The sequence below is a fragment of the Larus michahellis genome, chromosome 16, assembly GCF_964199755.1.
Source record: "Larus michahellis chromosome 16, bLarMic1.1, whole genome shotgun sequence".
Classification (NCBI taxonomy): Eukaryota; Metazoa; Chordata; class Aves; order Charadriiformes; family Laridae; genus Larus; species Larus michahellis.
In genome coordinates, this window is record NC_133911.1 from 6947622 (window position 1) to 6975304 (window position 27683).

At 37.3% G+C, this 27683-nt stretch overlaps 1 protein-coding gene across 8 annotated transcripts in view; it reads left to right on the forward strand.

The window, feature by feature from the left end:
* The first annotated feature begins 3123 nt into the window (after window positions 1–3123).
* PRDM2 (PR/SET domain 2) overlaps window positions 3124–27683 on the forward strand; it is a 72154-nt gene continuing 47594 nt past the window's right edge. For 6 of the 8 annotated variants that reach the window (XM_074560772.1, XM_074560767.1, XM_074560776.1 and 3 more), the window contains exons 1-5: window positions 3124–3222; window positions 10945–11018; window positions 19661–19778; window positions 21019–21122; window positions 24679–24831. Coding sequence is in view for 5 of the 8 variants with exons in the window: in XM_074560767.1 (XP_074416868.1) it covers window positions 11010–11018; window positions 19661–19778; window positions 21019–21122; window positions 24679–24831 (384 nt within the window). In the remaining 3 variants the exon portion in view is untranslated. Of the gene's footprint in view, window positions 3223–10944; window positions 11019–12864; window positions 12908–19660; window positions 19779–21018; window positions 21123–24678; window positions 24832–27683 lie in introns of all 8 variants that reach the window. The other 2 variants (XM_074560773.1, XM_074560771.1) reach the window with 2 other exon arrangements.

Here is a 27683-nt window from a genome sequence, read left to right on the forward strand (position 1 = left end):
TTAAATTCAGAGCTATTAAGTAACCAGTAACCCTAGCAGTTCAACTGTATCAGTCTTTCACAGAGAAATTATTAGTTTAAGCCATAACGTGCAGGACAAACTAGAATAGCACAGAAAGTTTTGATAACAGAGACCTTGTTCCAATTAACAAGAGAAGAACTGGACATATTGGTATCAGTTGGGTCGAGCTAGTTTCAAGGCCACTTTAGACCCTCTGATGAGAAACACCTTTTCTAGAAATATTTGTTCCTGCCATGGCTCACTAAGACTTCTACACGTAAGAAATTCCCTGTCTAACCACATAAGAGTCTCTTTTTCAGTCACCCTGAATATATTCAGTCAGACATCCAGACTGACAAAAAAGTTTTTGCTAGTATTTGTCTCTACTGTGTGCTGTAGTGCTTACAGGCAGCACTCAGGTAACATGAAAGCCTAATCATAATTTTAGAGAGCACAATAGCAGTAATATTGATATTTTCAGAATACAAAAAATGTAAGTGTTCATAACTTTAATCAACTAAAGATTTGTAGGCTTGTCCGACGACCAGAAATAGTGTAAATTGAAGTGCAAATCCACTGGAACACCACCAGGTGGTATATATTCTCAATGTAAATTCAGGGAAAGTAAAGATGACTTGTACACACATAGCCAGATTTACCCAAATTTCAAGCACAAATAAGTGAGTACACCATATACGTAACAAAAGCAAAAACTTCCAGGCAAGAAAAATTGAGAAGTCTGTTTGGCAACAAACAGGGGCAAGAAAGGAAGAAAAACCAGCACAGATTATGCCAAAACTAGACAGCTTGTTCCCGTTCAGTGTGACTGAATTATGGGTTCTGGAAAAACAATATTAACAGTCACAGATGTGGCCTGATGCAAGCGAAGAATACTACAAGGAAGCGACCGAGTTATAGAACAAGTGTTTGAGACAAGGCTGATATTGGAAACTGTATTTTTATTGTAACAATGGGTATTTCTGTCATGTTTCCCTCACAATTAACCAAAATCTGCCACCTGCCTTTTTAATGTTGCCAGTCTGCTAGCCTCACTGGTTTTGGATACCTCTGAAAAAAAAGAGCATTTGGCCTGCTATAGCATTTCTGACTCTGAGAAGGTAGTGTGTTGCAGTAAGCTTCATAGAGACATTTATAATTTAAATGAGCAGCTTGAGAGCCCTGGGATTCATACATGGAGGACTTCTACATCAAGAGTGACATGCTAAAATATTTATAAATAATGTGAGTTTCTGCCATTTAATGACTCTAAACTATAAATATTAATCCCAGGCCAGAAATAAAACAGTATTTTGTTCCTCTACATCCTTTTTTGCCTTTTGCAAATAAGCGTACAATGACACTCCTAAACTACAAATCCCTTTATCCACATAAGAAACTCCATTAGTGTCAGTACTTTGGTTACCACAGTTGAGATAAATACGAATTATTTCCAGAAAGAATTGTAGCTTTGAACTTTGACAAAGATTCTGTCCTTTTGGATCCTATCATAGCTTTAAAAACATACTGTCCATACTACACAGATCCTCAGAGTTTCCTCTCAATGTTAGTAAGGATTTACAGCAAAACAGGAGTGAGTCTTGTGGCAGATACACCCGCCCCAACAATGGCCCACAGAAGCTTCCCACCTACAAGAAAGGCTTGTACTCTACATACTCTAGTATGTATTTTGTTCTATGTTTTCGTTGTCTCTAGGTATAAGGCTCCAACATGTCAAATTGGAGCCTTGTTTATTCTTAAAATAACCCCAAAACTTACACAGGTGTAATCAGTCTACCTACTTATGAAATTAAATGTTAATACAGCTAAATTAGAATTAAATTAATCCAGCCTAATAAACTAGTTTAAGCATATTTATATGAGGATTTGTTACCACTAAAATTAGAGGTTTCAAAACTGATTTTGGTATACCTAAGCAACATTTTAAAATACAAACACATCCTGACAATTCCAGGTGGGAAGATCACTGTGTCCTGTTATTTTTCAGTCTGCTGTTGCTTGGCAAAGTTAAGCATTACCACAGAGGCATTCAAATTCTCTGGTTTCAGAGTGTGCATTTTCCTTACGCTTGAAAGGTTGTCTTTGTTTGTTGGGAATGTGGTGGATCATTTTAAAAAGCTTTGGTTTGACAAGAGCGGGTAGCCAGGTGATTAGCTTCGATTCATGGAATGGGATTTCTCTGTCCTGATATTTTGTGTGTCCAGGCTTTAATGTTTTAACGTTAGTCCTTGACGTACATGCACAATGAATGTGAAAACAAAATAATCCAAGCAATGTAAAACATTTATGTACTTTAGACCGCTAATCTATAACTGCATTAATGCCTCCCATCTTCTATGGGTTTAACTCAGGGGTTTTTCCTCTGGAAAAACAGCAGATTCTTAACATTTCCATGTAAAAAATAGTCCTAGACAGGAGGACTACATCTCTTTAACAGTATTATAAATACAAAAGTCAAGCGAGAGAGAAAATTATTTTGCTCTTCAAATTAAAGGAAGGGAGACACTGTCGTGCCCTGCAATACAAACACCTCCCAGGAGGGAGGTTTTTTTCCTGTCAGGTACTTGTTCAGAATTGGAAAATTGAGAAAAAAAAAAAAAATTTACATGGAACATCACAATATATGTGCAGCAAAAAAAGGTCTCGCCTGTCAGAGCACCGGCCCAGAGAAACGGCCCGCGCCTCCTCAGGGCGAGGATCTTCCCATACATCACCTCCAGCTACAGAAATAATTTCCCCTCAGCCACTGTTTTGTGTTTGGTTTTTTTTTGTTTTTTTTTCATTTTCAGTCAGAGGCGAGAAAACCACCTCCCTGCGGAGCTGCATCACTACGAAAAGAAGAAAAACAGACCAAAAAACCCCCACTCAGAAATAGGGAAAGAGAACCTGCTCTTCTCCACAGCTCATTGTCTGGGATGAGGGGTGGTGGCTGGAGGCCGCGGTGCGGGGGCCCGCTCCGGCAGGTGGGATGAGCTGAGGTGGTCCCGGGGACGCACCGGGGGTGACACGGCTGAGGGGAGGCAGGAGGGGCGGCGGGCGGGGGCGGCCCCGCTCCGGGGGGGTCCCGCTGCGGCGGGACCTGCCCGCTGGCCTCCCCCCAACGTCACTTCCGAGGCCGGAGACAAAATGGCGCCCGGATGGTACCGGAGCTGAGGCCGTTCCGTGCCGCTCCGAGCCGGGCCGCAGGCGGCGGCAGCGGTGCAGGTGAGAGGGAGGCGGCGGGACCCGCCGGGCTGCCTGGAGGGCGGGACGGGGCGTGGGGGCGGTGGGCAGAGCCGGGGGCGCGGCTGGGAGGGGACCGCGGCGGCGGCGGCCCGGCCCGGGGAGGTGGAGCCGGGCCCGGAGGAAGGTGGCAACCGCGGCCGCGGGGTGGGCGAGCAGGCAGCAGGTGCGAGGTGTGGATGTGGGAGTCGTGGTCCTGCGGGAGAGCCTTATGGAGAGGGGGGGCCCGGAGGGTGGAGGCAAGGGTAAGGGAGGAGGATGGCGGTACAGGCCCTTCGGAAGAAGGGGCTCCGTCCCTTGGGCTGCTTTTTGGGTTTTTTTCCTTGAAAATGCTGGCTTGGAGGTGTCAGCTGGTGAAGCAGAGCTCTATAGCCACTGCCAGCCTGGTGTTGCAAGACAACTGTTGTCTTCCAAGCAGTTTGTAATACACCGTCTTCAAAAGTTTTGGCAATTCACATGCCTTGAAGCTTGGTGCAGATCAAGTGTCTGCCAAGATGGGTGAGTGAGGGCTTGGAGAAATGTCAAAGTTGGTTTCCTCACTGGAAATAGCCTTTCTAGGACATGTCGCATGAATCAGAGATTTCTTCATGATGGTAGTACCATTGGGAAGAATGTTTGGGGTGAGAGAGAAAATTTGCAAGTAAGACAGGTAGGACAGATCAAGAGCTGTATTGATGTACTTTAGAAGGGACAACAGTATCTTTAAGTACACTTTATATTTGAAGCCAGAGCAGCAAGTGGAGTATTGCTGATAACCATCTCATGCTCAGGTAGCTGAAGTCGTCAGTAAAGTTACAAGTGGTTTCAAATTCATATGAAGCTGCAAAATTTCCATTTTGAACTGGTAAAGAAAACTTTAAATTGTTTTCAGCTGTTGAAGAAGGAAGGGCGTGTGGAGTGGTTGCACCTGCTATCTGGTCATTCAGTGGCAGGAGAAATATTTTTCTCATTTTACATTTGAGTAATCAACGGTGGACAGCTCTTAAAAACAACAGGACTGCTTGCGTTGCTGTTGCCATACCAGTTTGCTGTTCCCAATCCATGCTTTTGACTTTGGGCATGTTATTTGGATAAAAAGTCTTTCAGTTTTTTCACACGTACTAAATAGACAGGAGAACTGGAGATGTACAGCAGTGTGCTATGTAATTATTACATTGCTGTCTTTTGATGCTTGCTACATTTTAGTAAAAATGATGTGCACGTTAAGAATTCAAGTATGCTTTCCTTGGTGTAGACAGCTCTTCCAGCTGTTGAAATGTGTGATGGTGAATCAGTGATAGCACTGGCACTCTTCACATGGAGAGCTGCATCATTGATAGATGAGGCGAGTGACTTTTAAGAAACAAAAGAGCTGTTGGACTTGTACAGACAGCAACACCAGCCATCTAGTAGTATCTGTTGGTCTTCAAGCATATTGGTGGTTGGACTCGATGATCTTAAAGGTCCCTTCCAACGTAGAGGATTCTATGATTCTGTATAGCTCCTAGTGTTTGCTAGGGCAGAAGCGTCTTAACAGCCTGCTGGCATAGACCATAAAAATGAGGCCAAGTTTCACTTACAGTGAAACACTAGTTACGTTAAATAAAAGGCAAATAATCACTTTGGATAATATATCTCGAAGAGAAATGCCATGATAAGGATGGTATTTGGAGATTCCTGAATTGATACCTGTTTAGTGTAGGTATGGGGATGCGAAGAACAGCCTTCTTCAAGAGCAGCATGAAAGACGGGGGAAGGACGTTGTAGTACTTTTGTCCGTTTGTATAACCCAGCCTTATTTTTCGACATGAATACTTGCTTGAAAATGGAAGGGAATTAAAGCAGAAAGTCAAACTACTATTTTTCTGTAAAAACTAAAATGCCTCTTGAAGTCCCATCCTCCAGCGCAGTGATGTCCCGTTTCACTGTTGTATATAAAAGCCTTGATTCTTAAGGGTAAATAAGTAATAGTATATAAAAAGGAGATCTGAATGTTGTTGCTTGCTAGGTGGCTGTCTGTTGAGAACAGAAGTTCAGAGAGATTAGAGATGACCAGTGTGTTAATGTATTTCGGTATCATAGGAATCCAGTTTATTTGCAGTGTGCCTGCAAGACCTTTGAATAAGGATCTCAACCAGAAAAAAAAAAAAATTAATCTATGGCTTATAGCAGTAGGACAGTGCCTTGGTCATGATGAGTCATGTGCTTACTGGCGGAGATTGGACACTGCTACTTGTATGGTTTTTTTTTAATCAGGGACTTACAAACAGCCGGAGTTCATAAACTCATGTGTTGGCTGTGTGCACTGGCGTACCTTTTTGAAGTTTTGCAAAATATTTGCTGTTGAATTTGTTAGCGCGTGAAAGGGCAGGTATGATCCTGATACTTAATGCCTTCCACCCGGTGAAAGAATTTCTTTTACCAATGTGTTTTTTCTCTGATTGTATTCTTAGCTGAAAAATATTTCTTCTCTGCCTCTGTATAAAACATGTCTGTAGACAAAAGCTGGAGGCTGAGTCCTGTTTTGTAAAAGGAAATGACTGAAATGGACTTCTTCATGTAGGAGTAAATCAGCAATGTGCTTGTCTGAGAATTTTCATTTGAATTTACTGTCTTTGCAAGTAGAATGAAAGGTGTACTTACATCTGAAGATTGGAGTGGTATTTCTGAATATTTGGAGTTGTCAGAGACTCGTTATTTTCTGTTGACTTCTCTTGACTAGTTGCTGTTTAATTAGTAGACTCGCATTTTATTTTTGTGTAGGTGATTTCTTGGCTTATTTTCTTGGTTCTCCGACTAAATCTTTCTAAGGTATAACAGTTCATTTGGTTACATGGCAGCGAGCAAAACCTTTTTTTCTTAATGGACAGTAGGTAATAGAGTTTATTGTTGAGAAAATCATTGTTTGGCTGTTTTTTCTCCATTCTTATTCTGGCAGTCTTGAGTAACTGAAAATGCCTTTGCAATTAGGTGCCCATAGATAGTGCTTCTTGTTTTTATCAAATACATATTTTAATATTTCAGAGTTAACATGAACTTTTTTTTTTGGCAAGCCTTGTTTCATTTAATACACTGAGAATTTGTGGATTAGAGTATTTCGGTATTAAATTGAAAAAATATAAATGTCCTGATGTCAAAAAAATACAATTAAAAAAAAAATCATGTGCTGCAACTAAAAACTAAAACAAAGAAAAAGAGCCCTGCAGTATCCCAGCCTGAACCGCTGGTCATTAGGAAAGCAGACTGTTGAGACTTTCAGGTTTTGTTCCTGGTTCTATAATAAACATGTTTTTACCGGAGCAGTGACGTAATGCATGTCCCATTTTCAGCTTCCAAAACAGGATTGATACTCTTGTGTCTGGTTTTTCCTTTCTCTGAATTGGAAGCAACATTCTCTTTCAAAGTGCTTTTTTTTCGATTCTGGGATTTTTTTAAAAAAAACCCACATACAGAAATTATAAATATGGCTTATAAAATCAGAAGATAGACTATTTAGTAAAACCTAGGAATGCTTACTAGCAGTAATATCTGATTTAGTTTGAAAAAGACAATCTGTAATGTTGGTTTTGTATAAAATTACTTGCTCTTGTTTGCAAACTGTATTACTAGCAAGTTATATCTTTTGTAAGGGAATATTTAAAGTTCTTAAGTGTAGAATTCAGAAATAAGGTTAAAATATTTTTTTGTTTCAAGTGTTATGTTTTAGAGTGACCACAGTGTGTGTTTAAGTATGAATGCCTTGTATATTCTTATCTAAATAAATATAATTTGTTGCCTAACAATGAGCCTTTCTAAATGCACTTTTCTGACACTCCAAGATGGTATGATGCAGTAGATCTTCTTTTGCTTGTGTTTGTTTCCCAGATGCTTTAATGTCTTCAGAAAGTGCATAGTATTTTTTTACTCATGAGATACAGTAGTAGGTAGTGGTTTGAATTAAATATGGCTTGGCAATGTTTTCTGGAAATTAATTTTAAAAATTCAGGTTACTGTGCTGGTCAGCGTGCTTCATTTTTGGCATAGAACCTTTATTTAGCTTTTCTTAGGGACTTCAGTCAATCTTTAAAGTTTCCTGTGGTAGATGTTATTAACAATATTCAGGTCTTTGATAGATGCAGGTGTGTGCTGCTGTTGAGTTTGGAGGAAAGGTTGAGTAGCAATAGTTGTAACCTCTATTTGATGGAGCTGCTGACATGACTTTTTCAAAGTACTAATACAGTTGTAAACTATTGCTAACTTTAAAACTGATTTAATGTGGTCATCATCACTTCTTTAAAATTACTGTATGACAATTCCCTTGATGACAAATCAGAGCAGTATCACTTTCTTTGGGGCATTCCTGGAAGACCTTGCATTGGACTTGACTGTATGAGTACCTAAAAAGTCATTAGTGTAGGAAGTGAAAGCTTGTTTCTGCTTGCAGTGGGAAGAATAAATACATTGTTGATAGTCATTGATCATACAGGAACTAGTATTTGTGCAGCAGTTGTAGAATATGTTTTATATTTTCTTGTTTTTGTTGAACTTTGTGTACTAGAAGTTAACTCCCAAGTTTAGTGTTAAAGATGCTTTGTCTTCTTTTTTGACATCATGTTTCATTTAGGTAGAAAGAAAACTAGTGACTGTACATAAGTCTGTGTATAGTCTTGTTTTTTTTCCCCAGTGCAATTAATCTTGCTTTCTACATAGTTGAGTTCATTGTTAACAAAACAGGTAAAATGGAGTCAGGAAAAAGCGGGGAAATGTTTTCAGGCTTTTTTTTTAAAATTGGACAGCTCGTACATGTAACTTGTTGGAACTGCAGGTATAAAACTTCAAGATGAAGTGTGTGTTTTAAATTAATAGCTTTATAAATACTTGTTGAAGCTTTTAGTTTACTGTAGCATAATTTCTCATGTATTTGTATTTTATGGTCAACTGGTTCCTCTGGTAACTTGTAGCTGCAAGAGTGCAGAGTAGCGCAGTCTGTTAGGAATCAACCTGAACTGTGTTATGTGGAGGTTTAAATCCATGAGTATGTTAAGATTTGTCATCTTCTCCTAAGAAATACCGTTGAGAGGTTTGGATATAACCAATTCTTTAATAGCTGAATAAAGCACTTATAAAATTTGTAAAAATACCAGGCTTATTTTCTGTTTTGAAATTTTCTTTGAAAACAATATTAATTCAAAGCAAAATAATTTTGAGTTAGTATATGAAATGCAACAAAAGGGTATTTTTACTGATCAAATGAAAAAAAAAAAGTAGTTTCTGACTGCTTTTCAAGTTTTTGACTAATTTATTTAACAACTTGGGTAAGAAAGCTCAGCTTGGAGGAAATATTTAGCTTGACAGGACTTCCCCTTAGCACTGACCCCTTCAACCCATCACTTAATTGATATTTACGTGTTGTCTCTCAGATTCTTTACATTCAGTGGCTGAGCAGTGATGGCGTTGAATGTTTGCTTCTGTAAGACAGTGCTTTAAATCCTTATTGTCTTTGCATATCTAGAGTCCTAGGTTAAATGCCTTTCTTGTTTATTCAGCGTTGAAAATCACATATGTACTTCAGGTGACTGTCATTTACCGCAGTGTAACATGCATGTCTGTAGTAGGTTTTTGAAGTCACTTTCAAGAACCGTGGTAGAAAACAGTTATATGAACGGTTATATGAAGCCTTTGTCATGGAGGGACTGTTAATCTTCAGGGAGGGGGAGGAGAAAAGGTAGAAATAGGCAGCTGGAGTCAATAACTACTTAAACTCGTGTGCTACAGCCAGAGTAGCTCATCAGGCTGTGCTCTAAAATCATGGCAATAAAAGGTTCTTGCTTTTGTTGCCTTTACATGAGCAATGGCTATTTTGTTTTGTAGCCAAGCATAGAAAACCAAGACATTTGTTACTAAAAATAGTTTTTCACAGTAGGAAATATTTTTGGTGCCTCTCTCGCTATCCAAAATATTTAATTTATGAATTGACTTTGTGTGGGTATTGTCCCAATAAATAACAGCGCTGGATTTTTCTCTTTTATTCAGGCCTCATCTCAAGTACAGAAGTTTAAAGTTTATACTGACTCCAACTTTTGCTTTTTCTTTAATGAGCATTTCCATGTGCTAAGGCAACTTTCAGCAGGTGACAGGCAGCCTATGGATCAGATTTCAGGAACCATTTGCCTAAAGCATTTGCGCAAAAATGTCTGAAATAGAGATCAGATTTGTCAGGAGGGAAAAATCAAGGCTGAGGGAAGTAAAGGGTATGTGGAAGATGTGTGAGAAACAACTGTGTTCTAATGCATGAGAAACTTAGAGCCAAAGGGACGTTATTGTCCTGGCAAGATTTAGCAATCTCAGGATTGTAATTAGTAACGAAACCTGGGGAGATTATTCTCTATTTGTTCGGTGGTTTCTTGGTGTTTTCTATGTTTTCCATCAGTGCTGGAGAAAATTTTAGTAAATGTATCATTCCTAGGAATTGATTTGTACTTGTCAGATGTACTGAAATAAATTCCAAAAGGAATGTTTTTCTTCGGATGTTGAAAAGCTGCACAGATGGAGCTCCTTATCCCATAACTGGCCTTTGCCGGCAAACTGTAAATCCCACGGAACCGGTTGCAAAACTGGAACTGAAATACAGATGTTTCAGCTGTTTGTCTAAATGCTAATGTGATATGGAAACATCAGGACAAATGGAGTTAATCCTGGAAGAGCTGTATGCAACAGAAGTGTCCTTTTCAAGGAAGTTTTTCCTTATGAATTTCTTAAGCAATGCAACGTTTGTAGGACACCTGGCATTATTTTCACTGTTATGCAGCATTAAGAATTCTTACAGTGCAAAGATGTGAAGGATTATATGAAATTTATTTGAAGTATGTTTTACCTTAATGTATTTTAAACTAAATGTTAGTATTTATCCAAAGTACTTAGTAAAAACCAGTTAATCATTGTTAGAATAAGAAAACTAGAGAGGGAAGAAATAGCAGTACTTGAATAAAGTGCTTTAAGTGATTAGGTACTAGTTAACCTCCAAAAAAGGGTATTGCTCATTTATTGAAAATTGTGTATGAGGGAGGATAGTGCTTCCAGCAATAATGCTTTTTTGTATGTATTTAAAAAAAGAAGTGAGTTGATGTACTAAACTCTTAGATATGGCATCGTTCTGATTTTGTCTTAAGCCATGAGTTTCCAAATTTGGTGCCTGCTTGAACTAGGAAGCTTTTTGAAACCTCAGCCTTCTGTTAAACAAGAATGCCAAATGTGTTAATGTAATAAAATACCTTAATAAAAGGCTCAATTTTAAGGAAGACTTTCCTGTTTCTAATAAGGGAGAGCGGAGACTCAAATGCGTGCGTTTTGTTAATTTGAAAACCACTGAAGGTCTTTCACAATGCTTTGATATTAAATTTTCAAGAAATCTGACTCCCGAAGTTCTTAAGAGTACTCAATCTTGAACAAGCTAACTTGGTTTTAAAAACAAATGAAGCAATCGTACTTGAGCACATTTCTGTTGTATCATCAGTTAAAACTGGGGGAAAGATTAATGATAGATATCCATCCTGAGATTATTCGTATACATTTGAGCTAGAATAACAAAACTGTAGCTTGCAGCAGACTTTTTTTTCTTTTTTATAAAGCAATATGCTGCTTTGTGACAAGTGCTTTGGGAAGAGAAACTACAGGTCTGTGTGTACTTTCAATTCAGTATAAATTTGTAGGTAAGTACGTGTTACAATTGTCTGTTTTTCTTTTTAGGGCTCATGTAATCAAAGGAGTTTCTTTGTTGTGTGTGTCTTTTCAGAACACAACAGGAATTCAAAATGAATCAGGTGAGTATAAATGTAAGACTTTATCAAAATACTTAGATGTTAGAGCAGTTAATTATTAATAAGAAAAGTAAATCATCCACTAAAAAGGAAATGTTCTATAAAATCTTCAGTGTCACTAAATTTCATAATCCTCCTTTCCACAATGTATATGCTCGTGAGATATATTTTATTTCATTGATCTAAGTTTTTTTTATGTGTGAATTCCCGTTAGCAGCATAGAAGTTATTACTGCTGGCATCTCTTATAAAAACACTTGTCCAGAAAAATCTATTTCCTCCTGAGGCTTTTGGTAATAATTCAGCTCCTTATAAAAGTGGCTTGAAAATTGAAAGTTTCCAATTTTTCTTTAACCTTTTTTAACCACTTTACCATTTGAAATGTGCAGTGAACAATATGTCACAGAAACTGATTGATCAGGAAGTTTGACACTTTTCTGGAACCTTAAGCGTTTCCCCTAGAATGAAGTGAAAAGACTGGGAAAGTGCGTTTCTTTTGTGATGCAGTACTCTGCTGCATGGATGCAAGAATATCCTGACTGGAGGGTGGTGTTTTAATCAGTGCCAACTGTACAGGATTTTATTTTGCATTTGTCTGCCCAAGTAGGAATTATACATCTGTTTGTCTATCACGCACAATTGTATTACTTAGATACTTATAGGAAAAGTACGTGTTGCCTTAAATTTTTCTCATAAGTACTTCTACCTTTGGATGATCTTACAAAGCCCCTTTGGCGTGGGAACGTGACCATAAGATATTATACTGAATAAGTGCTATTTTTTAATGCTAAAAGAGTCAACTATGAACAGAAGCTCTCTTAGCCAGAAACAACCACAGTACATAGTCATGTAAAATGCTTTGTATACTTTTTTTATTGATGCCTGTATCTAATGAGTGCTTTTATTGCCCTTTATGCCATTATTTAATCATCAGCAGCATTGAATGTAATTAGCACTTTGTTGAAGTATGTTCTCACTGAAGTTATAAAAGTAGATTAGTATAAGTAATCACAATGTGAAACACGTTGGTGGGATGTTTCCTATTGCTTTTTTCCTCTGATTTAAAGTAAAAAAAAATAATCTTCAATATATATGTGTGTATTTAAAATGTAAAAAGCAAAATATAATTTCTGTCAGAGCCCTGAAATATGTATTGTAAAAATACACTTTTATATTATACTTATACACAAATATGAATAATCATTTATATGTAATACAAATAGCATTTACATTTGCACACTTTGAAGCATTAGTAGTCTAGTTTGGGGTAGCTGGGTTAACTGTTGCTTCACAATTTATTTCTATTGAGAGTTGACATTTTTTCACCTATAAGGTTTGTTTTGAACGCACTCAGTGGCACGAAGCGAACAGCCGATTGCTCTGTCTGCTCGAGTAATAACCCTGCTTTTTAAGTTGTTCTGATAAGCTTTGGATTCTGCTAAAATTCTGAAAGCTGTAGATCCTAATCTTTAATTGTTGTATTTGGCTGTTTCCTTCCCATTTGTGTGTCTGTGTCCCCTCTTGTCCTGTCTGTTGCCGTGTTCCCTCATCCCCAGTCTGTTTCTAGAATTAAGTGGGATTTCTGTGCTGTTCCAAAACAAAGTCTTCATCTTTCTTATTGGGACTGCTAATATGGTTTATGCAGTGCTGTGATATACGACATCTTGCAATTAAATAATGAGATGACCCTGCCTCTGGGAGCAGTTACAATAGCTTAAAGCCTTTCTTGGTGTTTCTGGTTTTCACATTTAGTTTCTAAAGTGTGCAGAGCTCATATGGCTCTTTATTGTTCAATACCATTCATGTTAAGTGTGTTTTTAGCATCAACCCTGTGGTGTTTTTTCTTGCAGTGCCCTTGTCATTTCATTCACTGTTGACAAGTTGTAGTGCCAGGTCTGTATAAGAAATGTTTTTGCCTGATGCCAAACATCTTTCAAGTGTTCTGTTCTCATGTTTCTTTCGTTCTGCTTATCTCTGCTTTTGGTGTGACTTCAGTGACCCTGAAACTAATTGGGTTATTGTTGATTTGGCTTGTATGAAAAGACTGCTAGTTCTGTTGTTTATCCCATAGAAATCCTGAAGTAGTGAAGGAAAACCTTTTCGTGAATACTTTGATATGGCCTTCTTGTAGTAAGAAGTCGTATAAAAAAAATAAAAATGCAGCTGTTGTTGGAATTAATATTTTTGAGTTTCTTGGAAGATTGCTGTCTCAGAATAGACTGTATGCTTTCTCTATCTGTTTTAAAAAGAGATCTTCCTTTAATATGTAAACTACCTCATCAGAATATGCTAAATAATTTGTTTTAGAAAAACAAGCAGACGGGGGGGGGTTGATTGGTAGCATTTACTGCATCTCAGTTTGCATTAAGATAAAGTAGGAAGAAGGTTGGTGCTACCTGGAAAACTGCACCATTTAAAAAATGGTGAGGCGTATGTTAACAAATTACACCTGAACTTGTACTAAAACTCCCACCCCTCACTCTCTCTGAGTTTTTCAATGATTATTTCAAATGTTTCCGATACATCTTTACTTTTCAAGCACACACAGTGAAATTGTGGCCGGATAAGGTTCTTGGACAAGCAGAGACCTTTCTGCTTCCAATTTACCTTGTGCTAGCTGGCTGTTCGTGCCAGCAATCTTCCTTACTCACTTCATCTCCTTTTCACAACTGCCTCTTCTAACTTCTCACTAACTGAACGTTTGTTGTGCATCACAATGTTCAGGACGGTTTTTTACCTTTTCACTCTTAATTTCTGATCATCTGTAAACATCTTGTTGCAGGTACTATTTCTACTCTGCTTAAATACTGCTTGTAACATTATAGTCTAATTTGTGGTTGGTCCATAGGAACAATTATATTAAAAGTGGTGTAAAAATTGCTTAATCAATGTGTTGAAAGGTACTGTCAAAGTGATCGGAATCTGAATTTGATGCAAACAGGAAAAGACAGTTTCAGTTAGCGCACCCCTTCAGCCCTCAAATGACTTTTTGGCATTGTTCTCAAGTCACTTCACCTTGGCTAATTTGAATGCTAGCAATGGAATATTTCTGATGAACTTCAGAGTAAGGAGTTTAAAAGTGAAATAAGCTTCAAGTGCTTTTGTGTTCAAAATTGCAGTCTTGGAGTGAGTGAAAAATACCGTGTTAGGACTTCAGTTAAATGCAAAAGTTGGCTGTAGGACATGCACCAGTACACTATCTTTATCAAGAGGTGAATTTTTTTAAACAGAAAAATAAATTTAAGTGAGGTTGTTAAGTGTTGGTGGAAAAGTGATTGAGATACAATATTCCTTCTTTTGGTAGACAGGCATTCCTTGGGGATAAGTTTTGATCTGGAAAATGTTTTAAGTAGCTACATTTCAATTGCAAATAAAATGAGATTGCACTGATTTGACTGAACTAAATTGTTGTTTATTTTACTGTGTAGTATTTGGTTACTTATTACCATTCGTTTGAGGTGTGAAATACATTGTTATGTACTAGGGCATATATGCAATTTTCTGGTATTTGTGAAATCCATTGATATGGCAGGTGTTGAATGAGTCTGACTGCCGTGTTCTGTGAATGTAGCTGCTAGTCTTTGATTTATGTACGTAGATCAAAATAAAGTTCTGATTGTATATTACTCCATACAAATTAACTTTGTAAATGATAGACCAGTTTCGGGATATTTATGGCTAATAGGAGGTGTGACTATTAAGGAATATGCCAGACATATCAGAGGATATAGCACAGTGCAGTACATTGTGTCTAAATCAGTTGAATCAGATTTTTAAAATTTTGGTAGGTTAAAATTTATTTGCAGGCTTGAGATTTTTAACTGCCCATCTAGCTATGGTTGTAAAAAAAAAAAAAAAAAAAAACAACCAAAAAAACAACCAAAAAAAACCCCAAACAAAAAACCAACAACGCCAATACCAAAAACCCCTAAACAAACTGAACCCAAAAATGAAAACTTACCAAAAAAACACCCCACTTCTGTTTGCTTGAAACTCGAAATGCATCATTCTGATAGCTGTCTTGTTGTTTCTCATCTATGCCTATATATAATTTGTTAGAAACCACTGTGAAAAATAGGCTTGGTTCTCCCGTAATGGAATTGTGGGGTAATGTACTTGGAAAGATACTTGGGTTTCTTTGTTTGATATGCTGGAAAGAGTGTGTTTCTCTTTTGTCTGAGACATGGCTTCTTGTGTATCAGTTCAAGGCTAACAGATGTCTGAAAATCAGACTTCTTTCATCACTGGTTTTCCTTTTGGATTGTTGGAAGAGCAAAATATAACTGTGCTCTGCTTTGAATAGACTTCGGCTATTATAACTAAAGCATAAGGATTATTTTTTTTTCCCCTCCCTAGTCTCTTCACTCTCTTGGATGGGAAGGGATTTCTGGCATTCTATTCCTTCCATGGTTTCCAATTTGGGGGTCTTTCTCCCCTACAAATAGCTCTCTAGGATGTGGCTGTGCAGCTGTTAGGGCTTACCGAGGCAGCAGTAGAATAACCTCACTATGACTCCCAGTTTTATCATTTTTCTCATTGTGGCTGTCAAAGCTGGCAGAAGACATGTTCTTGTAACATAATTTGGCAAAGTCACATTCATAAATGTGGAGAATAATCGCCATATGCAGCACCCTCACAAAGAGTGGGTGTAGAAAAAGTTGAGGAGCTTTATCTGTTCTGCTTTAGAGATAAAAACCTTAAATTTGGTAGCATATAGTGATACATTTAAAAATCTATTTCCAGTAAACTTTCAGCATAACATATTTCATAAGTGCTCAATGAAAAATGCTCTGAGTATTACTCAGTACGTGAAAACTACTATCATATCTCTGCTTTATGGTTATATGTAAAAGCAAGAATCGTTTCCAGAAAGTCGGGGTTTACTTGGCTAACTGTAGTGTTGCCCAAGTTGTTGTTATTTCTCAGTTTAACACTTCCTAAAGCTTGTTCAGAGCTTAAGTATAACATCCTTCATATTGGAACAGTGACTGCCATCACCACCAGTATTTGTTTCTGAGCAGAGTGATCAAAGTTCAATGTCAGAGGGCAGGTACTTTTTTTAGGGCTGTTGCACGTGGCTCAACATACGCCTGGTTCTCACCAAGCACAGTTCTTGCAGCATATGGACAGATTTTATGGGAAACTGGGCATGCTTTTGACTTTGAAGTTATCGTCGTTTTTATCAGGAATAATGTTTTATTGATTATAATTAGGTAATAAAGAGCTAGTTGTTTAATGGCAAGTATGAATAGCATTTACTGTTCTGTTACACAAATAATAGTATGAATAATATTATAAGCAGCCTATTGAACCTTGTAGGCTCCTTAAAATGGAAGTAATCACTTACTAGACACTCATAAATCATTTATTGGCTTTCAGTTGCCTTTCAAACTTTAATATAAAATTACCTTGAAACCTTTTGTGTTATAACCTGATGGCTAAGGATTCTGACCTGTTGATTTAGTTAGGAATTATGTTTGACATTTAGGATACTAAAATAACTTCTGTGACATTATTTAAAACCCTTTAGTCTCTCTAAAAGCTGCTTTTAGCTTATTCCATTTGTCTCAGAGCAGTAAACTTGACATGCAGATACTTCAACGTCGATCTTTGGAGCGAAATGGCATGTTTGTAGGTTGTAAATAGAGCAGTAGAAAGACAGCGATAGACCCAGTAGTTGCTCTGTGAAGTACATTAAAATACAAGTTTCATCGTGTCAGCTGCTCTGCCATATGGGTAATATGTATGTTACTGGTCCCCAGTATGTGTAGGGTAGCTTCTCTCTGTCCACCTAACATTCAGTACTGGGTAGTACAGGATATATCCAAGTTTATGGCAGAGTAGATGGTGTATCCCAAGTGCAAGTCCTAGTATGTACATTGGAGTAGTTGGTTTACTGCAACATGCTCAATTCAATAGGTAAAACAAATAACTTCATTTTTGCAAACTGTATGTGCTTCTCAGAACTTTGAGTATGGTTTTCTCCTTAAGTTACAGTTTAGTCTTTCTGACAAGTGGTACGTTTTCATGTAAGTCAATACCAGAAACTATTTTAGATTGTTTTTTAGGGACTGATTAGATTGAGTATGCCTGGAAGTCATCGTTTGAAAAGGGGAAATAAAGAATTGCTAATATATGTGAAATTATCCTCAGTCTGGTGGGTAGCTGATGTTCTGGTTTTGTGCTGTCACCACTTGTGTGTTTCTAGGCAAGTTATTCACGTTACTGAAGCTTTACATCATTTTTTGCTTTGTGCATAGAGGCATACACAGTTGTTTCATTTGTAACTTTTATGTGCATGCTTAGGAAATGATTGACAAAATTAAAATGGAAGGCTGGGAGAGCAGGTCTGGACCCTCAGACCATAAGTGCTCTGGAGCTGGAAATGCCTGTTCTTTTGAAACTTTGAGGTGTCCTTATTCTCTAAACTGAAGTATCAGTTAGCTTTCATTATGAACACAAATGGTACAAAATTAGGGCATGCTCAGAAAAATCGCAGTGTTATCTCAGCTTTCACTTAAAAGAGTAGAAGGATTCTATAAAAAATATATAGAAAATGGAAAATGCTTAGAGTTGTGTGTTGAGTACAAATATTTTTAGAACTTAACAACTTTTGGCATTTCATTTCCTACTTTTCTATTAATAGACATGCCTTTAATAGTTAAATATTTTTTTTTTTCCTTGCTATTGGTCACCATTACTTCTTATGGACAGATATTTATGTTAAGTCAAACAGAAAATGAAATGGATGATTGATAAAACATAAATGTTTTTTCAGTCACCCTTTTCACTAGTGCTGTCAATTATGATAAAGATAGCTACATGCCACACATCTGAAGCTGATGCAGTCAAGCCTATATGATTTTATGAACCTTTACTTCAGTTTACTTGCTGAGGGTCATAATGCAGAAACTGCTTTCCTGGCTCCAGTGAGTTTATTTGATCCACAGTTTTTCTCTGTTTTGAAACAGAATTTGCAGATGAGTGTCTAGGTGTTAAGAAAAGGCAATGGAACACAGCTGCTGATGCTTTGGTGCAGAATCAATTTGCATTACACCTCTGTTTGAGGGGCTTTTACAGTTTTATTCTTGGTACGTAACCCAGGATTTAAAAAAATCCAATAGGTTGGTTATGAAATAAAATGAAAAAACCTCTTATTCTTCCTGTGTTCTGGCTGTTGTGCTGCATCCTGTTTTAATCAGTGTATTTTAGCATGGGCGTTCACTTGCCTCTTGTTACTTTAATTGCCAATAACATGTTTCAACAGTATAATTTGGACAAATGATGTGTATGTCCTGAAACACTTCTAACTCTTCTAACACTTCTCTCATTTTCTGACTATTCGGTATTCAAGAAGTACACAGCTAACAAAGATTTCTACTAAAAGATGTAAATGATTTCTACTGAAAGCATCATGTGTTTCTTTTCAATATACCAGCCTTTCAGAAGCAGTCAGAATCATTTTCTAGCAGAAGAAATCGTGTTTAAGAGCTAGTGTACAGCTGAAACATAAAATAATGAGAACTTTTTGTGGCTTATTTTCAGAAAAGATTTGGTCTGAATGTTAGATTAGGTCTTTTGTAGCTGTCTGTAATTTAAAAGGAAAATTAATCTAGTTCTTTTTAAACCAAGTTAGACTTTCAAGGCAGGTTACTTAAGAGCAAGTATGTTTTCATGCTACATGTTTTTTTGAAAAATTTGAGTTGTCTAGTTTAAAAATAGACTTAAACATCTTGTTTATACTTTTTTGAAGAAAGTCTCAGCATAATAGACTAGGCAGGTAGATCAACTTTACAATGTTTTTTTTTTAATCTGAAATTTGGAAGAACTTTAATCAGAAACGGCACAAAGGAATGTTGTCTCAACATAGTGTTTCATGTAACAACACTTATTACTGACCTAATTACTTGTTGAATGTAGTTTCTCATGGCATAACTGATCAGGAAAAATAATGCAACTGAAAACTGTTCCATGAATGAGTTTTAGATTATCATATTAATGAGCCGTTTCAAAGACTTAGCACTAAGCCTGGACTCATGTGAAAACTATATTGTGAAAAATATAGATATTTTCCACGGTATAGAACCACAGCACTTTTCTGTTCGTATGTCTTTAGGTATAATATAGTAGCGCTGTCAGGTAAGTCATATTCAGACAGGAAAAAGAAAATACCTTTAGCTCTATTCTCCAAGTAACTGAAGGGGGAATTTTGAATTTGTTTTTAAGGAGAGGCCGGGGAAAGCGAATGAAATGGCAAATGGCCTAAGAGATAAGTGAAAACCCTTTCAGTTAGATTTACTCACTGTATACTGCTTGTAATCAAAACACATCCATTAACTAAAGCAAAAGAAGAATTACAGCAACTTTAGTTATCAGTGTTTTATGTATATCTCTAATGTGGTCTTAGAACTCTGCATTCAAGCAGAAACAAGTGTAATGAAAATAACAGTGAAAACTTGAATGTTTTGATAAAAAGCTACTTCTACATTAGCATGTTGATGGAGAGGACCCTAGTTGAAATGGCAATTAGGAAATTTTACTTTAATTTCAAGTCAGGAGTTTTTGTAGCTTGTAAGGGTCGATCATTGGTTGTGCTATTATTTTATCCGTTAATGGTTGTGGCCTTTCTGGCTTTTTGACTTGTAGAACACAACTGACTCTACTGTCGCTGTGGAGACCTTAGATGATGTACCTGAGCATGTGCTTAGGGGGCTTCCTGAGGACGTGAGGCTCTTCCCATCTGCTGTTGACAAGACACGACTTGGTGAGTGCTACAGCTGTGAAAAGAGAATGAAGATTTTTACACTAGCTCACATAAATTACAGTTTTGGTGCTCTCCTAATATGCTGAGTAGGGATGATGTCTGGTGTATTTATCTGAAATAATTTCTGTCGGAAAGTGTGAACAGCTTCAGAGTTTCTCCAGCATCCCAAGATGATGTTCCTAGAACATCAGAATCAAAGGTGGACCAAGATGCAAACAGATTAGGTTATGTTACTTCACTGGTTTGTTTTCACTTACAGGATTTTACCAGTTTTGTGTTTTGCAACTATCTTACTGTCGCCTCTTTAGAATGGTGCATCTCACTGTCCCATCAGCGTGAGAAGTTTAATTTAGAAGAACAGATTCAGTGTAGACTTGAAAGCTGCTGTGTGGAGCCAAGTGTTGTTTCTGTAATATATGCAAAATGCTTGGCTTCTTTTTTAACAGAGTTTAACGTGAGAGAACTTTGATGGAAGTTAGAATTGCAGGCTGGATACTTGATGTTGAAAGCCGGTAGTTTGAGGAATAAGCCTGACAATAGTTGCATTACTGTTAGTAACAGGTTATAAGCTCCCTGGAGCAAGGCTAATCTTTTCTAGCATGAACCTGATCTAGCATGGTCTGAATGAGAATGTTATGTTTAATTAGCAATTATTTGTCAATCCGGTCTTAATTTTCATGCTATAAGATGTGAAATGCAGCTGTCCATTTCTAATGAATTTGTGGGCAGATGCACATATTTTAACCAATCCTAAATGTTTTTTCCTTCAAAACATACTATTAATTAGTTTCACAACTTTTGCAAGGGCTTCATTTGCCTGGCATTGTTTCAGAGGAAGCAAATAGGATTTTTGTTTTAATAACGTGTTTACGCAGCAAACCAGCTGAAATCTGGGACTTTCCAATATAAAACCTGTAATGCTCTTATGGTATTTTGAATATCACCTGAAGGACAAGAAAAATCGAGGTCATTTTTTGTCTTCAGAGTTATAGTAGCCCATGAGCAAAGAAAGAAACCAGGTAAATGCTTAAACCTTTCACGATTGAAGTGAGTTTTGGGGAGAGGATTATTTGAATTCATTTTAGTTAGCTTCAGTTTCCTTATTGTGATCTTAATATTGTAGAATGCTCCCCAATCTGAGACAGACACATGTTATGATCTTAAGAAATATGAATTGTGAGTAGAAGATTTGCTTGAGATAAGTTAGATTAGTTTTAACTAGTGATATGTGTCTCTTCAGGTGTCTGGGCAACAAAATCAATTTTAAAAGGCAAGAAGTTTGGACCATTTGTTGGTGACAAGAAAAAAAGATCTCAAGTTAAAAGCAATGTATACATGTGGGAGGTAAGAAACAGCTTGTAAATGGAAAAAGGTATCTGTTACTAGGTCAGTATTTCGTACTTAGCCTTTAATTTTTCCAGAGATCTTAGAAAGAGAGATGATGTGAAATAATTGCCATCTATCTATGTCTACCATTACAAACAGTTATTTACAGACACTTGGATTGAGCAACCATTCTGAATTACAAAGCTTTAGACTATTGGCATTGTTTGAAATTGCTGTGTTAATTTTCTTATATACTGACTCTGGGTCACATCTCCCCTTGGGAGTCTCTTGCTGATAAAGCTCTGCTTTGTTGGCTTGAACCCTGAGTAATAGCCCTTCTGCAGCTGAGTACTGTCAACTGCTTATGAAATTAGGGAAATTAGGAGGATATGGAGTCTCTTAAGGAAGCCACAGCACTTGTCCTCATTTAGCTCTTTGAAAACAAGCTTTGTTACGGGAATTAATTTTGCTTTTGGAGTTTTTTATAAAAGTTCTCAACTGTTGCAGTATTTCTTGTGCTGCTTGTGTTTGGGCTTGCCTTAAAGCGAATGCTGTCTGGACAGCTGAATAGCTCTTTAAGCTCCACTGATAGTCATAAGACCTTGGATATTATGTAGATTTCAAAATGTAGGTGTCTTAATCTGGAGTTGAATCCTATCTACAATGTCTTTAAGGCAGCTCATAACTACTTCCAAAGACGGCTTCAGCCTTTCTGAAGACGCATACAGCAAATGGCTTTAGCAAAGGGAATGGTTAAGGAGGGGAGGGGTGGAGGAACTGTGGCATAGCATGTTCTGGAACAGAACTTGCTAGTTTACAGATTTTTAGGCTAAAGATATTGATGGCAGTTATCCTTTTGGCCCCTGGTCTGCAAAAATTGAACTGCATAAAATGCTGGATACACATAAAAAATTTAATGTTAACTCCTATCAGAGAAACTGATCTAGAACAAGTTCCCATAAATGCAAATTCACATTCAGGAGAGCAATAAAGTGCTCAAGTGTAATGTTTGTTGCATTGAGCTAGTACTATCACAAACTCCGCTGCATAAGCTATCTCCAATTTTGATCTGGTACAAGAACGCTTAGTGAGACGGAATCAGTCAAGTAAATTATTGACCTTGTAATTGGTTTTCTCAGTGCTGGATTTTGAATGTTCTCAGTGGATAATTTTTAGTTTTAAATTCTTAAAATTTGTGTTGAGAAATGATAATCACAAGCAAGCTGTTACAAAGTTTCGTAGTTTGCCATGCAGGTGATAATGGGAAGCCTTGCTAGATTTCAAAGTAATTCTGTATTGCTTTAATACTGATTTTGGAATTAGAAAAAAAGCAGCTAAAATGAGACCTCAACAGTTGTCCCCATATGCTGATATATGAAACCGCTCCAGAGTCTTAACTGTTAGAAAATATGGTTTATAAAAGGATGGTGGTATGTGGGAGTTGTTAGGTATATGGACTTTCAACTGGAAGAGCAATCTTTTTCCACAAGAATCCCATTTGTTTTTTTTAGTGAAGTTAATCTCAAGAAAAAGTAAGGCTTCTAAAAGCTGGCATTTTCAGTCAATTTTAATAATTTTGAACTGTCATGCTTAGAGTATCATTCTGAAAAAGATGTTTTGTGTGGCAGCGTATGCTTGCCATATCTGAGGAGAGAAATGGAGACTTGAACACATATTCATCTTCTGTCGGAGAAAAGCCACGGAAAGGAAAGTGCTGGCAAGTGACTGAAAACTGAGGGAAAAGCTGTCTGCTGATTCAGAGTGACTGGCAGAACTGTGCTGAAGGATCTTGATCATGGTTTACAGGAATCACTTAAGGTCGCAGTGTTATAGAGAGGAGTTGGAGCTATTTCTTTTTTCACACTGCACAAGGCTTTTAAAAAAAAATTCAGTAATTTAGAAGCTTTAACTGAAAAGTAATAAAGTATTCTCTTTTGTGCAAAAACCAAAATAATATAAAACCATAATAAAGTAATATATTAAAACAGTAATAAAGTATTATGTTTTGCCATATATTCCATATCTGCTAACTCTTCCACAGTGTTGTTTGGCTCTTTTCTTCCATGTTAACCAAAAGGATTGCTTTTACAGTCTGGCTCTGGGAAGCTGTTTGTGGTTTCTTATTGCAAGGGCTGGGTGTGCTGATGAACAGTCTTTCAGAAGTCAGCTGGTGAAATCCATGCTGGAATAGTTTAAGTAAGGGAGTTTGCTTGGAGAGAAACTGAGATGATTTTGGTATGTTTATTGAAACTTTATTGATAAAATTCTGTTCTATTAAACCAACAGTATATCAACACAAAAATCAAATTTATTAAATAGTTCTTATGTTAAGCTGTTGTAGAGGTGTACTTGAAATTGAAAACATATAAGACAGTTTGAAAAGACTTAAAATGACTTGTAAAGTAAATATCGGGAATAATAAAAAGCTACAATGTTGTGGAACAGAATGGGAAAGTTCTGGTGAAATCGGAGTTTTAGTTGGTGCGAAGGGAATGTTGCAGGAGGTAATGAGCTAGGGAGGCTGGGCTTTGAGAAGAGCTTTTCCAGGCAGAGGCTGGTATTTATAGACTTGACCAAAAGGAAAAAAGCAGATAATAAGATAGAACGAAATTGCACAAATTTTCCCTTTTTTGTTTTTCTAAAAATCTGTGAGCTGCCCACTCTTTCTGAGACATTGCGTTAGTGTGCCTGTCTCGTGAGACAAAGTAATGTCAGGATGATAGTTCCAGTTGCCAAACAGTGGTGTGTTCTTCGGTTTGGGAAAAAAAATGAAACTGCATACATTTCAGCATACACTGAAAGCTTTTCTCATAGGCGTCTAACTTGGTTTATAGCAAGAAGAGTGGGAGACATACCACATGGCTCGAAAGAGAAGCAGAGTTGCCTGTCATCAGAAAATACTGAAGATGTCAGTGACCTTGCGTTATTGCAAGCTGTCTTGAAATGTAAAATGGGAGTAGGTGTTAAAAATTTTTCTCGAAGAACAGAAGCTTGGTCAGCTTTTTTTTTTTTAAGGTGATCACAAGTTTTCTGAAAGGTTAAGATCTTCTTTAATACCCTGAAAAAAGATTAAATATAAATTAATGCTTTCCCTTATCTTTCCAAATAAAGCAAATGCTTCTAACTTCTATAGAGTTACTTTTCCCAATTGATCAGAGTGTAAAATTAAAGCTCTGTTGCCTTTATATCTTAAAATCAACCATTTCACTAAATGCAAAATCTAGAGAATCATTTCAGGCTTGCCAAACTGGAGGGGAAAAAAAAAAAAAAAAGGAAAAAAAGAAAAAGCATATCGTGTTTTAAATGTTTTGGCTTTTGAGCCCAAAACCTTCAGAGAAGGCTTTGCAGGCCAAAAGGTATTTTTTCCAATTGTACCAGTTCCACTAAAAAGATTGCAGAAGACCAGCAGTGCTCCCCTCAGTACAGCCCCTACCTCTGCTCATATCCTTTGTGTTATCTCTGTCCGTAGATGACAGCTACTAGTTTGTATAGCTTTAAAATGTGTAGTGTTTTGATGCACGTACATTTCAGTGTTAGCAGTTGTCCGTTGTTTAATGACATTTTTCTCCCATAGGTGTATTACCCAAACTTGGGATGGATGTGTGTTGATGCGACGGATCCAAAGAAAGGGAACTGGCTGCGGTATATAAACTGGGCACGTTCAGGAAAGGAGCAAAATCTATTTCCTCTGGAGATCAACAGGACCATATACTACAAAAGTTTAAAGGTATCAGTGTCTGAAGAATCAGTTACTGCTCTGCTACCTTTTATTATTAATACTTTTTATGCCCCTTTATCCAAATCCTATTTTTTTACTATTTGTATTAAACAGATTTTGAAACAATTTATGAAATGTAATTAAAATATTGCAAATGCTACATTTCATTGGTCTAAATTCTTCTGTGCCAATACAGTTGACATCAAGATGTATTAAAATATAGGATATGTACGAACACTAAGTCTATCTTGTTGGCACCAAATTTCATACAAACTAGAATGAAAAACTATAGCAGATCACGTAAAATAATTGTTTTCCTATTTCTGTAGATACTGAAGCACTGTCTACTGAGAATTTTTTGCAGAAGTCATTTATGCATTTCTTTTTGCATCACCTGACAAAGATTGGTTGTCAAGACACTTCTGTGGGTAGCTTCATGAAGATTTTTTTACCGGTTTTATACCATTCCAGTTTCATTCAGGGAGTGAGGGGCAGGAAGAAGGGTGTAGTTCCTGTGGCATTTTATCTCCCAAACCAAGAAAAAAAAATACGGTTTAACTATAAATAATGGTAGAGTATGTTAGTGTTAGAATATTGTGGCTATAAAGTATTATTTGAATCTCTGCTCAAGAAGTGAGTATATCTAGCTCAGCTTTGTTTTTATTTAAAATGCTTTTGTGGCTTTCTGGGTATATGCAGCCTTGCTGTTACCCGGCATTGCTGTTTCTTACATTTCCTTGTAAGGCCGGCAACATCTGTAAGTAACCAATCTTCACTGAATAAAAGAATGAGTTGATACCATGCAGTTTTGAAGTTTATAGGGCAGTACAGCAATACGTAAAGCTGTTACATTTTAGGTCACTAGAATGGGAAAAAACCCACAATCTTCTAAACGCTTTCTGAACTTTCTAATAGCTTTGAGACAGCGTTCAAGTAGAGGTTTGCTATTGCCAGCCAAACTATTGACTTCTCTTTGGTGGTTTTTTTCACTGAGGGCAGGCTCCCAATGTGAAGCTGTAGCCCGCTTAGTTTTCTCTAGACACGTTTTCTTGGGTTGCCTCTGCCTTTGCCCATAGTCACACTAGTTCGTTAACGTAAGTGGGATTTTTGGAGTCAGTCTGACATTTTAAATTTTTCTCTCATTGAGTTTTTTTTGCAAAAGTTTTAGTCCTGATAAAGACAAGCATTCACCTATTTCAGATTTGCTTTCTGATGAATCATATTGCACTTTGGAAAATAATTGTGCCACTAAAAGAGGCTGAGCACTGCTGATAGAATAGCAAATTCTTTCCCTCAGCACCTGAAATATGCTTTTGTTCCCTGATTGTTTTCTCTTGCGACCTGATGAGTTTTACCTGAGTAGGTCTTGCCAACAAGATCATGCTGCCAAGCAGCTCTTTTTGAAGGCTGTTAGAGCAGCCTCCAAGGATCAGTTTTATGGGTTTTAAAATCTGTCTGGGATTTGTTGCAGTGCGAGATTTTGAATTTGGGATGTGAAGGGGCTCTTGAAAAAGCCACCTTCAGATGGCTTTATTTGCCCCTGCAGCAACCACTTAAGATCCGCATGTGCTGCGGGATTGTTTATTAGCTTCATTCAGTGCTGGCAATACCAGTCCCAGGCAAACTGCTGGAAATTCATGTTGGTGTCTGCGCTGTGTGCTAGTCGGAGGGAGTCTTACATCCGAAACAGCGTTACCCCTGCACAAAGGCTTGCACTGAACCTCTTGGAGGCCAGTGTAGAAGCAGCAGCTCTGAGTAGTTTTGGGTTTGGGTCGCTCACAAAGCGGGGTGCCGGGACCCGAGCTGGTACAGAACCACCGAGCTGTTTCTGCCCTGTAGACTTAGTTCCAGGAAGAGAGTGCGGACATGCTGGAACTAGTTCTGCACGAGCCGGCTTGGGCTGGCGTGGATTAATAATCCGGGCTTTGTGCTGCTCAGAAGTAACCAAGCTGTTTGCAGGACCAAGTTGGTCCAAGGAGCGTTGCAGCCATGGTTCAGCGCTGCGTTCCTGCCCTGCCGGGATTGTCACTACATCTGTGACACGGGTCATTTCAGAGATGGTGGTAGAAATGTCTGAGTGGCTGCATGACACAGAACTATGTTATAATGTAAAGTTTAACTTCACTCCATATTGGGGGAAAAAACCCTCACAAATCTGTAATAATGAACACTTGTTAAAAGTGCATCTGATAATCCAATTATTTTTTGAACCATCTGTTTCAATATATTTTATTCTCTTCTCCCACCTTTTAGAGAAGTGATATATAAGGAAAATTCTGATCTTTTTAATCTGTGATGATTTATGAAGTGAAAGCTTGATGTGAAATTGTACAGTTTTCACTACCGCTAAACATTCAGCATTCAGTCGGCATACCGATAAATCAGACCAAGATTTAGAAAGTCACACATTTTGTGATTTTTTTTTTTTTTTAATTGCACAAGTACACTATTCTTGTAGTTTAATATGAATATTTTAAATCCAATATTCTGTTTAATTTCTTGGCCATTCCAAGTATATGAGAACCAAAGGAAGGCATTAAGAAAGCTTGTTTGGTCTAGTGTTTTGTAAACTTACTTTTCATTATTTCAAGTGACAATTTGTAGTAAGCAGGATTTTTAAATAAAGTTAGTGTGAAGAAACTGGAAGTTAAGCTGCAAGTGACTGACAGCGTAGAAGTATAATGTAGAGGAGGAGATTTTGAATGTGTGGTCTCAAGGGCAAGTTACTATATTAAAGCATTTAAATATTGTCTGTTGTATCAGTTTTTACTATCCTATACCTTAGAAACTGCAGGGAAAATTTATACCCTGGAAAAAATTGTGGTGTTTTCAGCTTTTTTTTTTTTTTTTTTTTTTTTTTT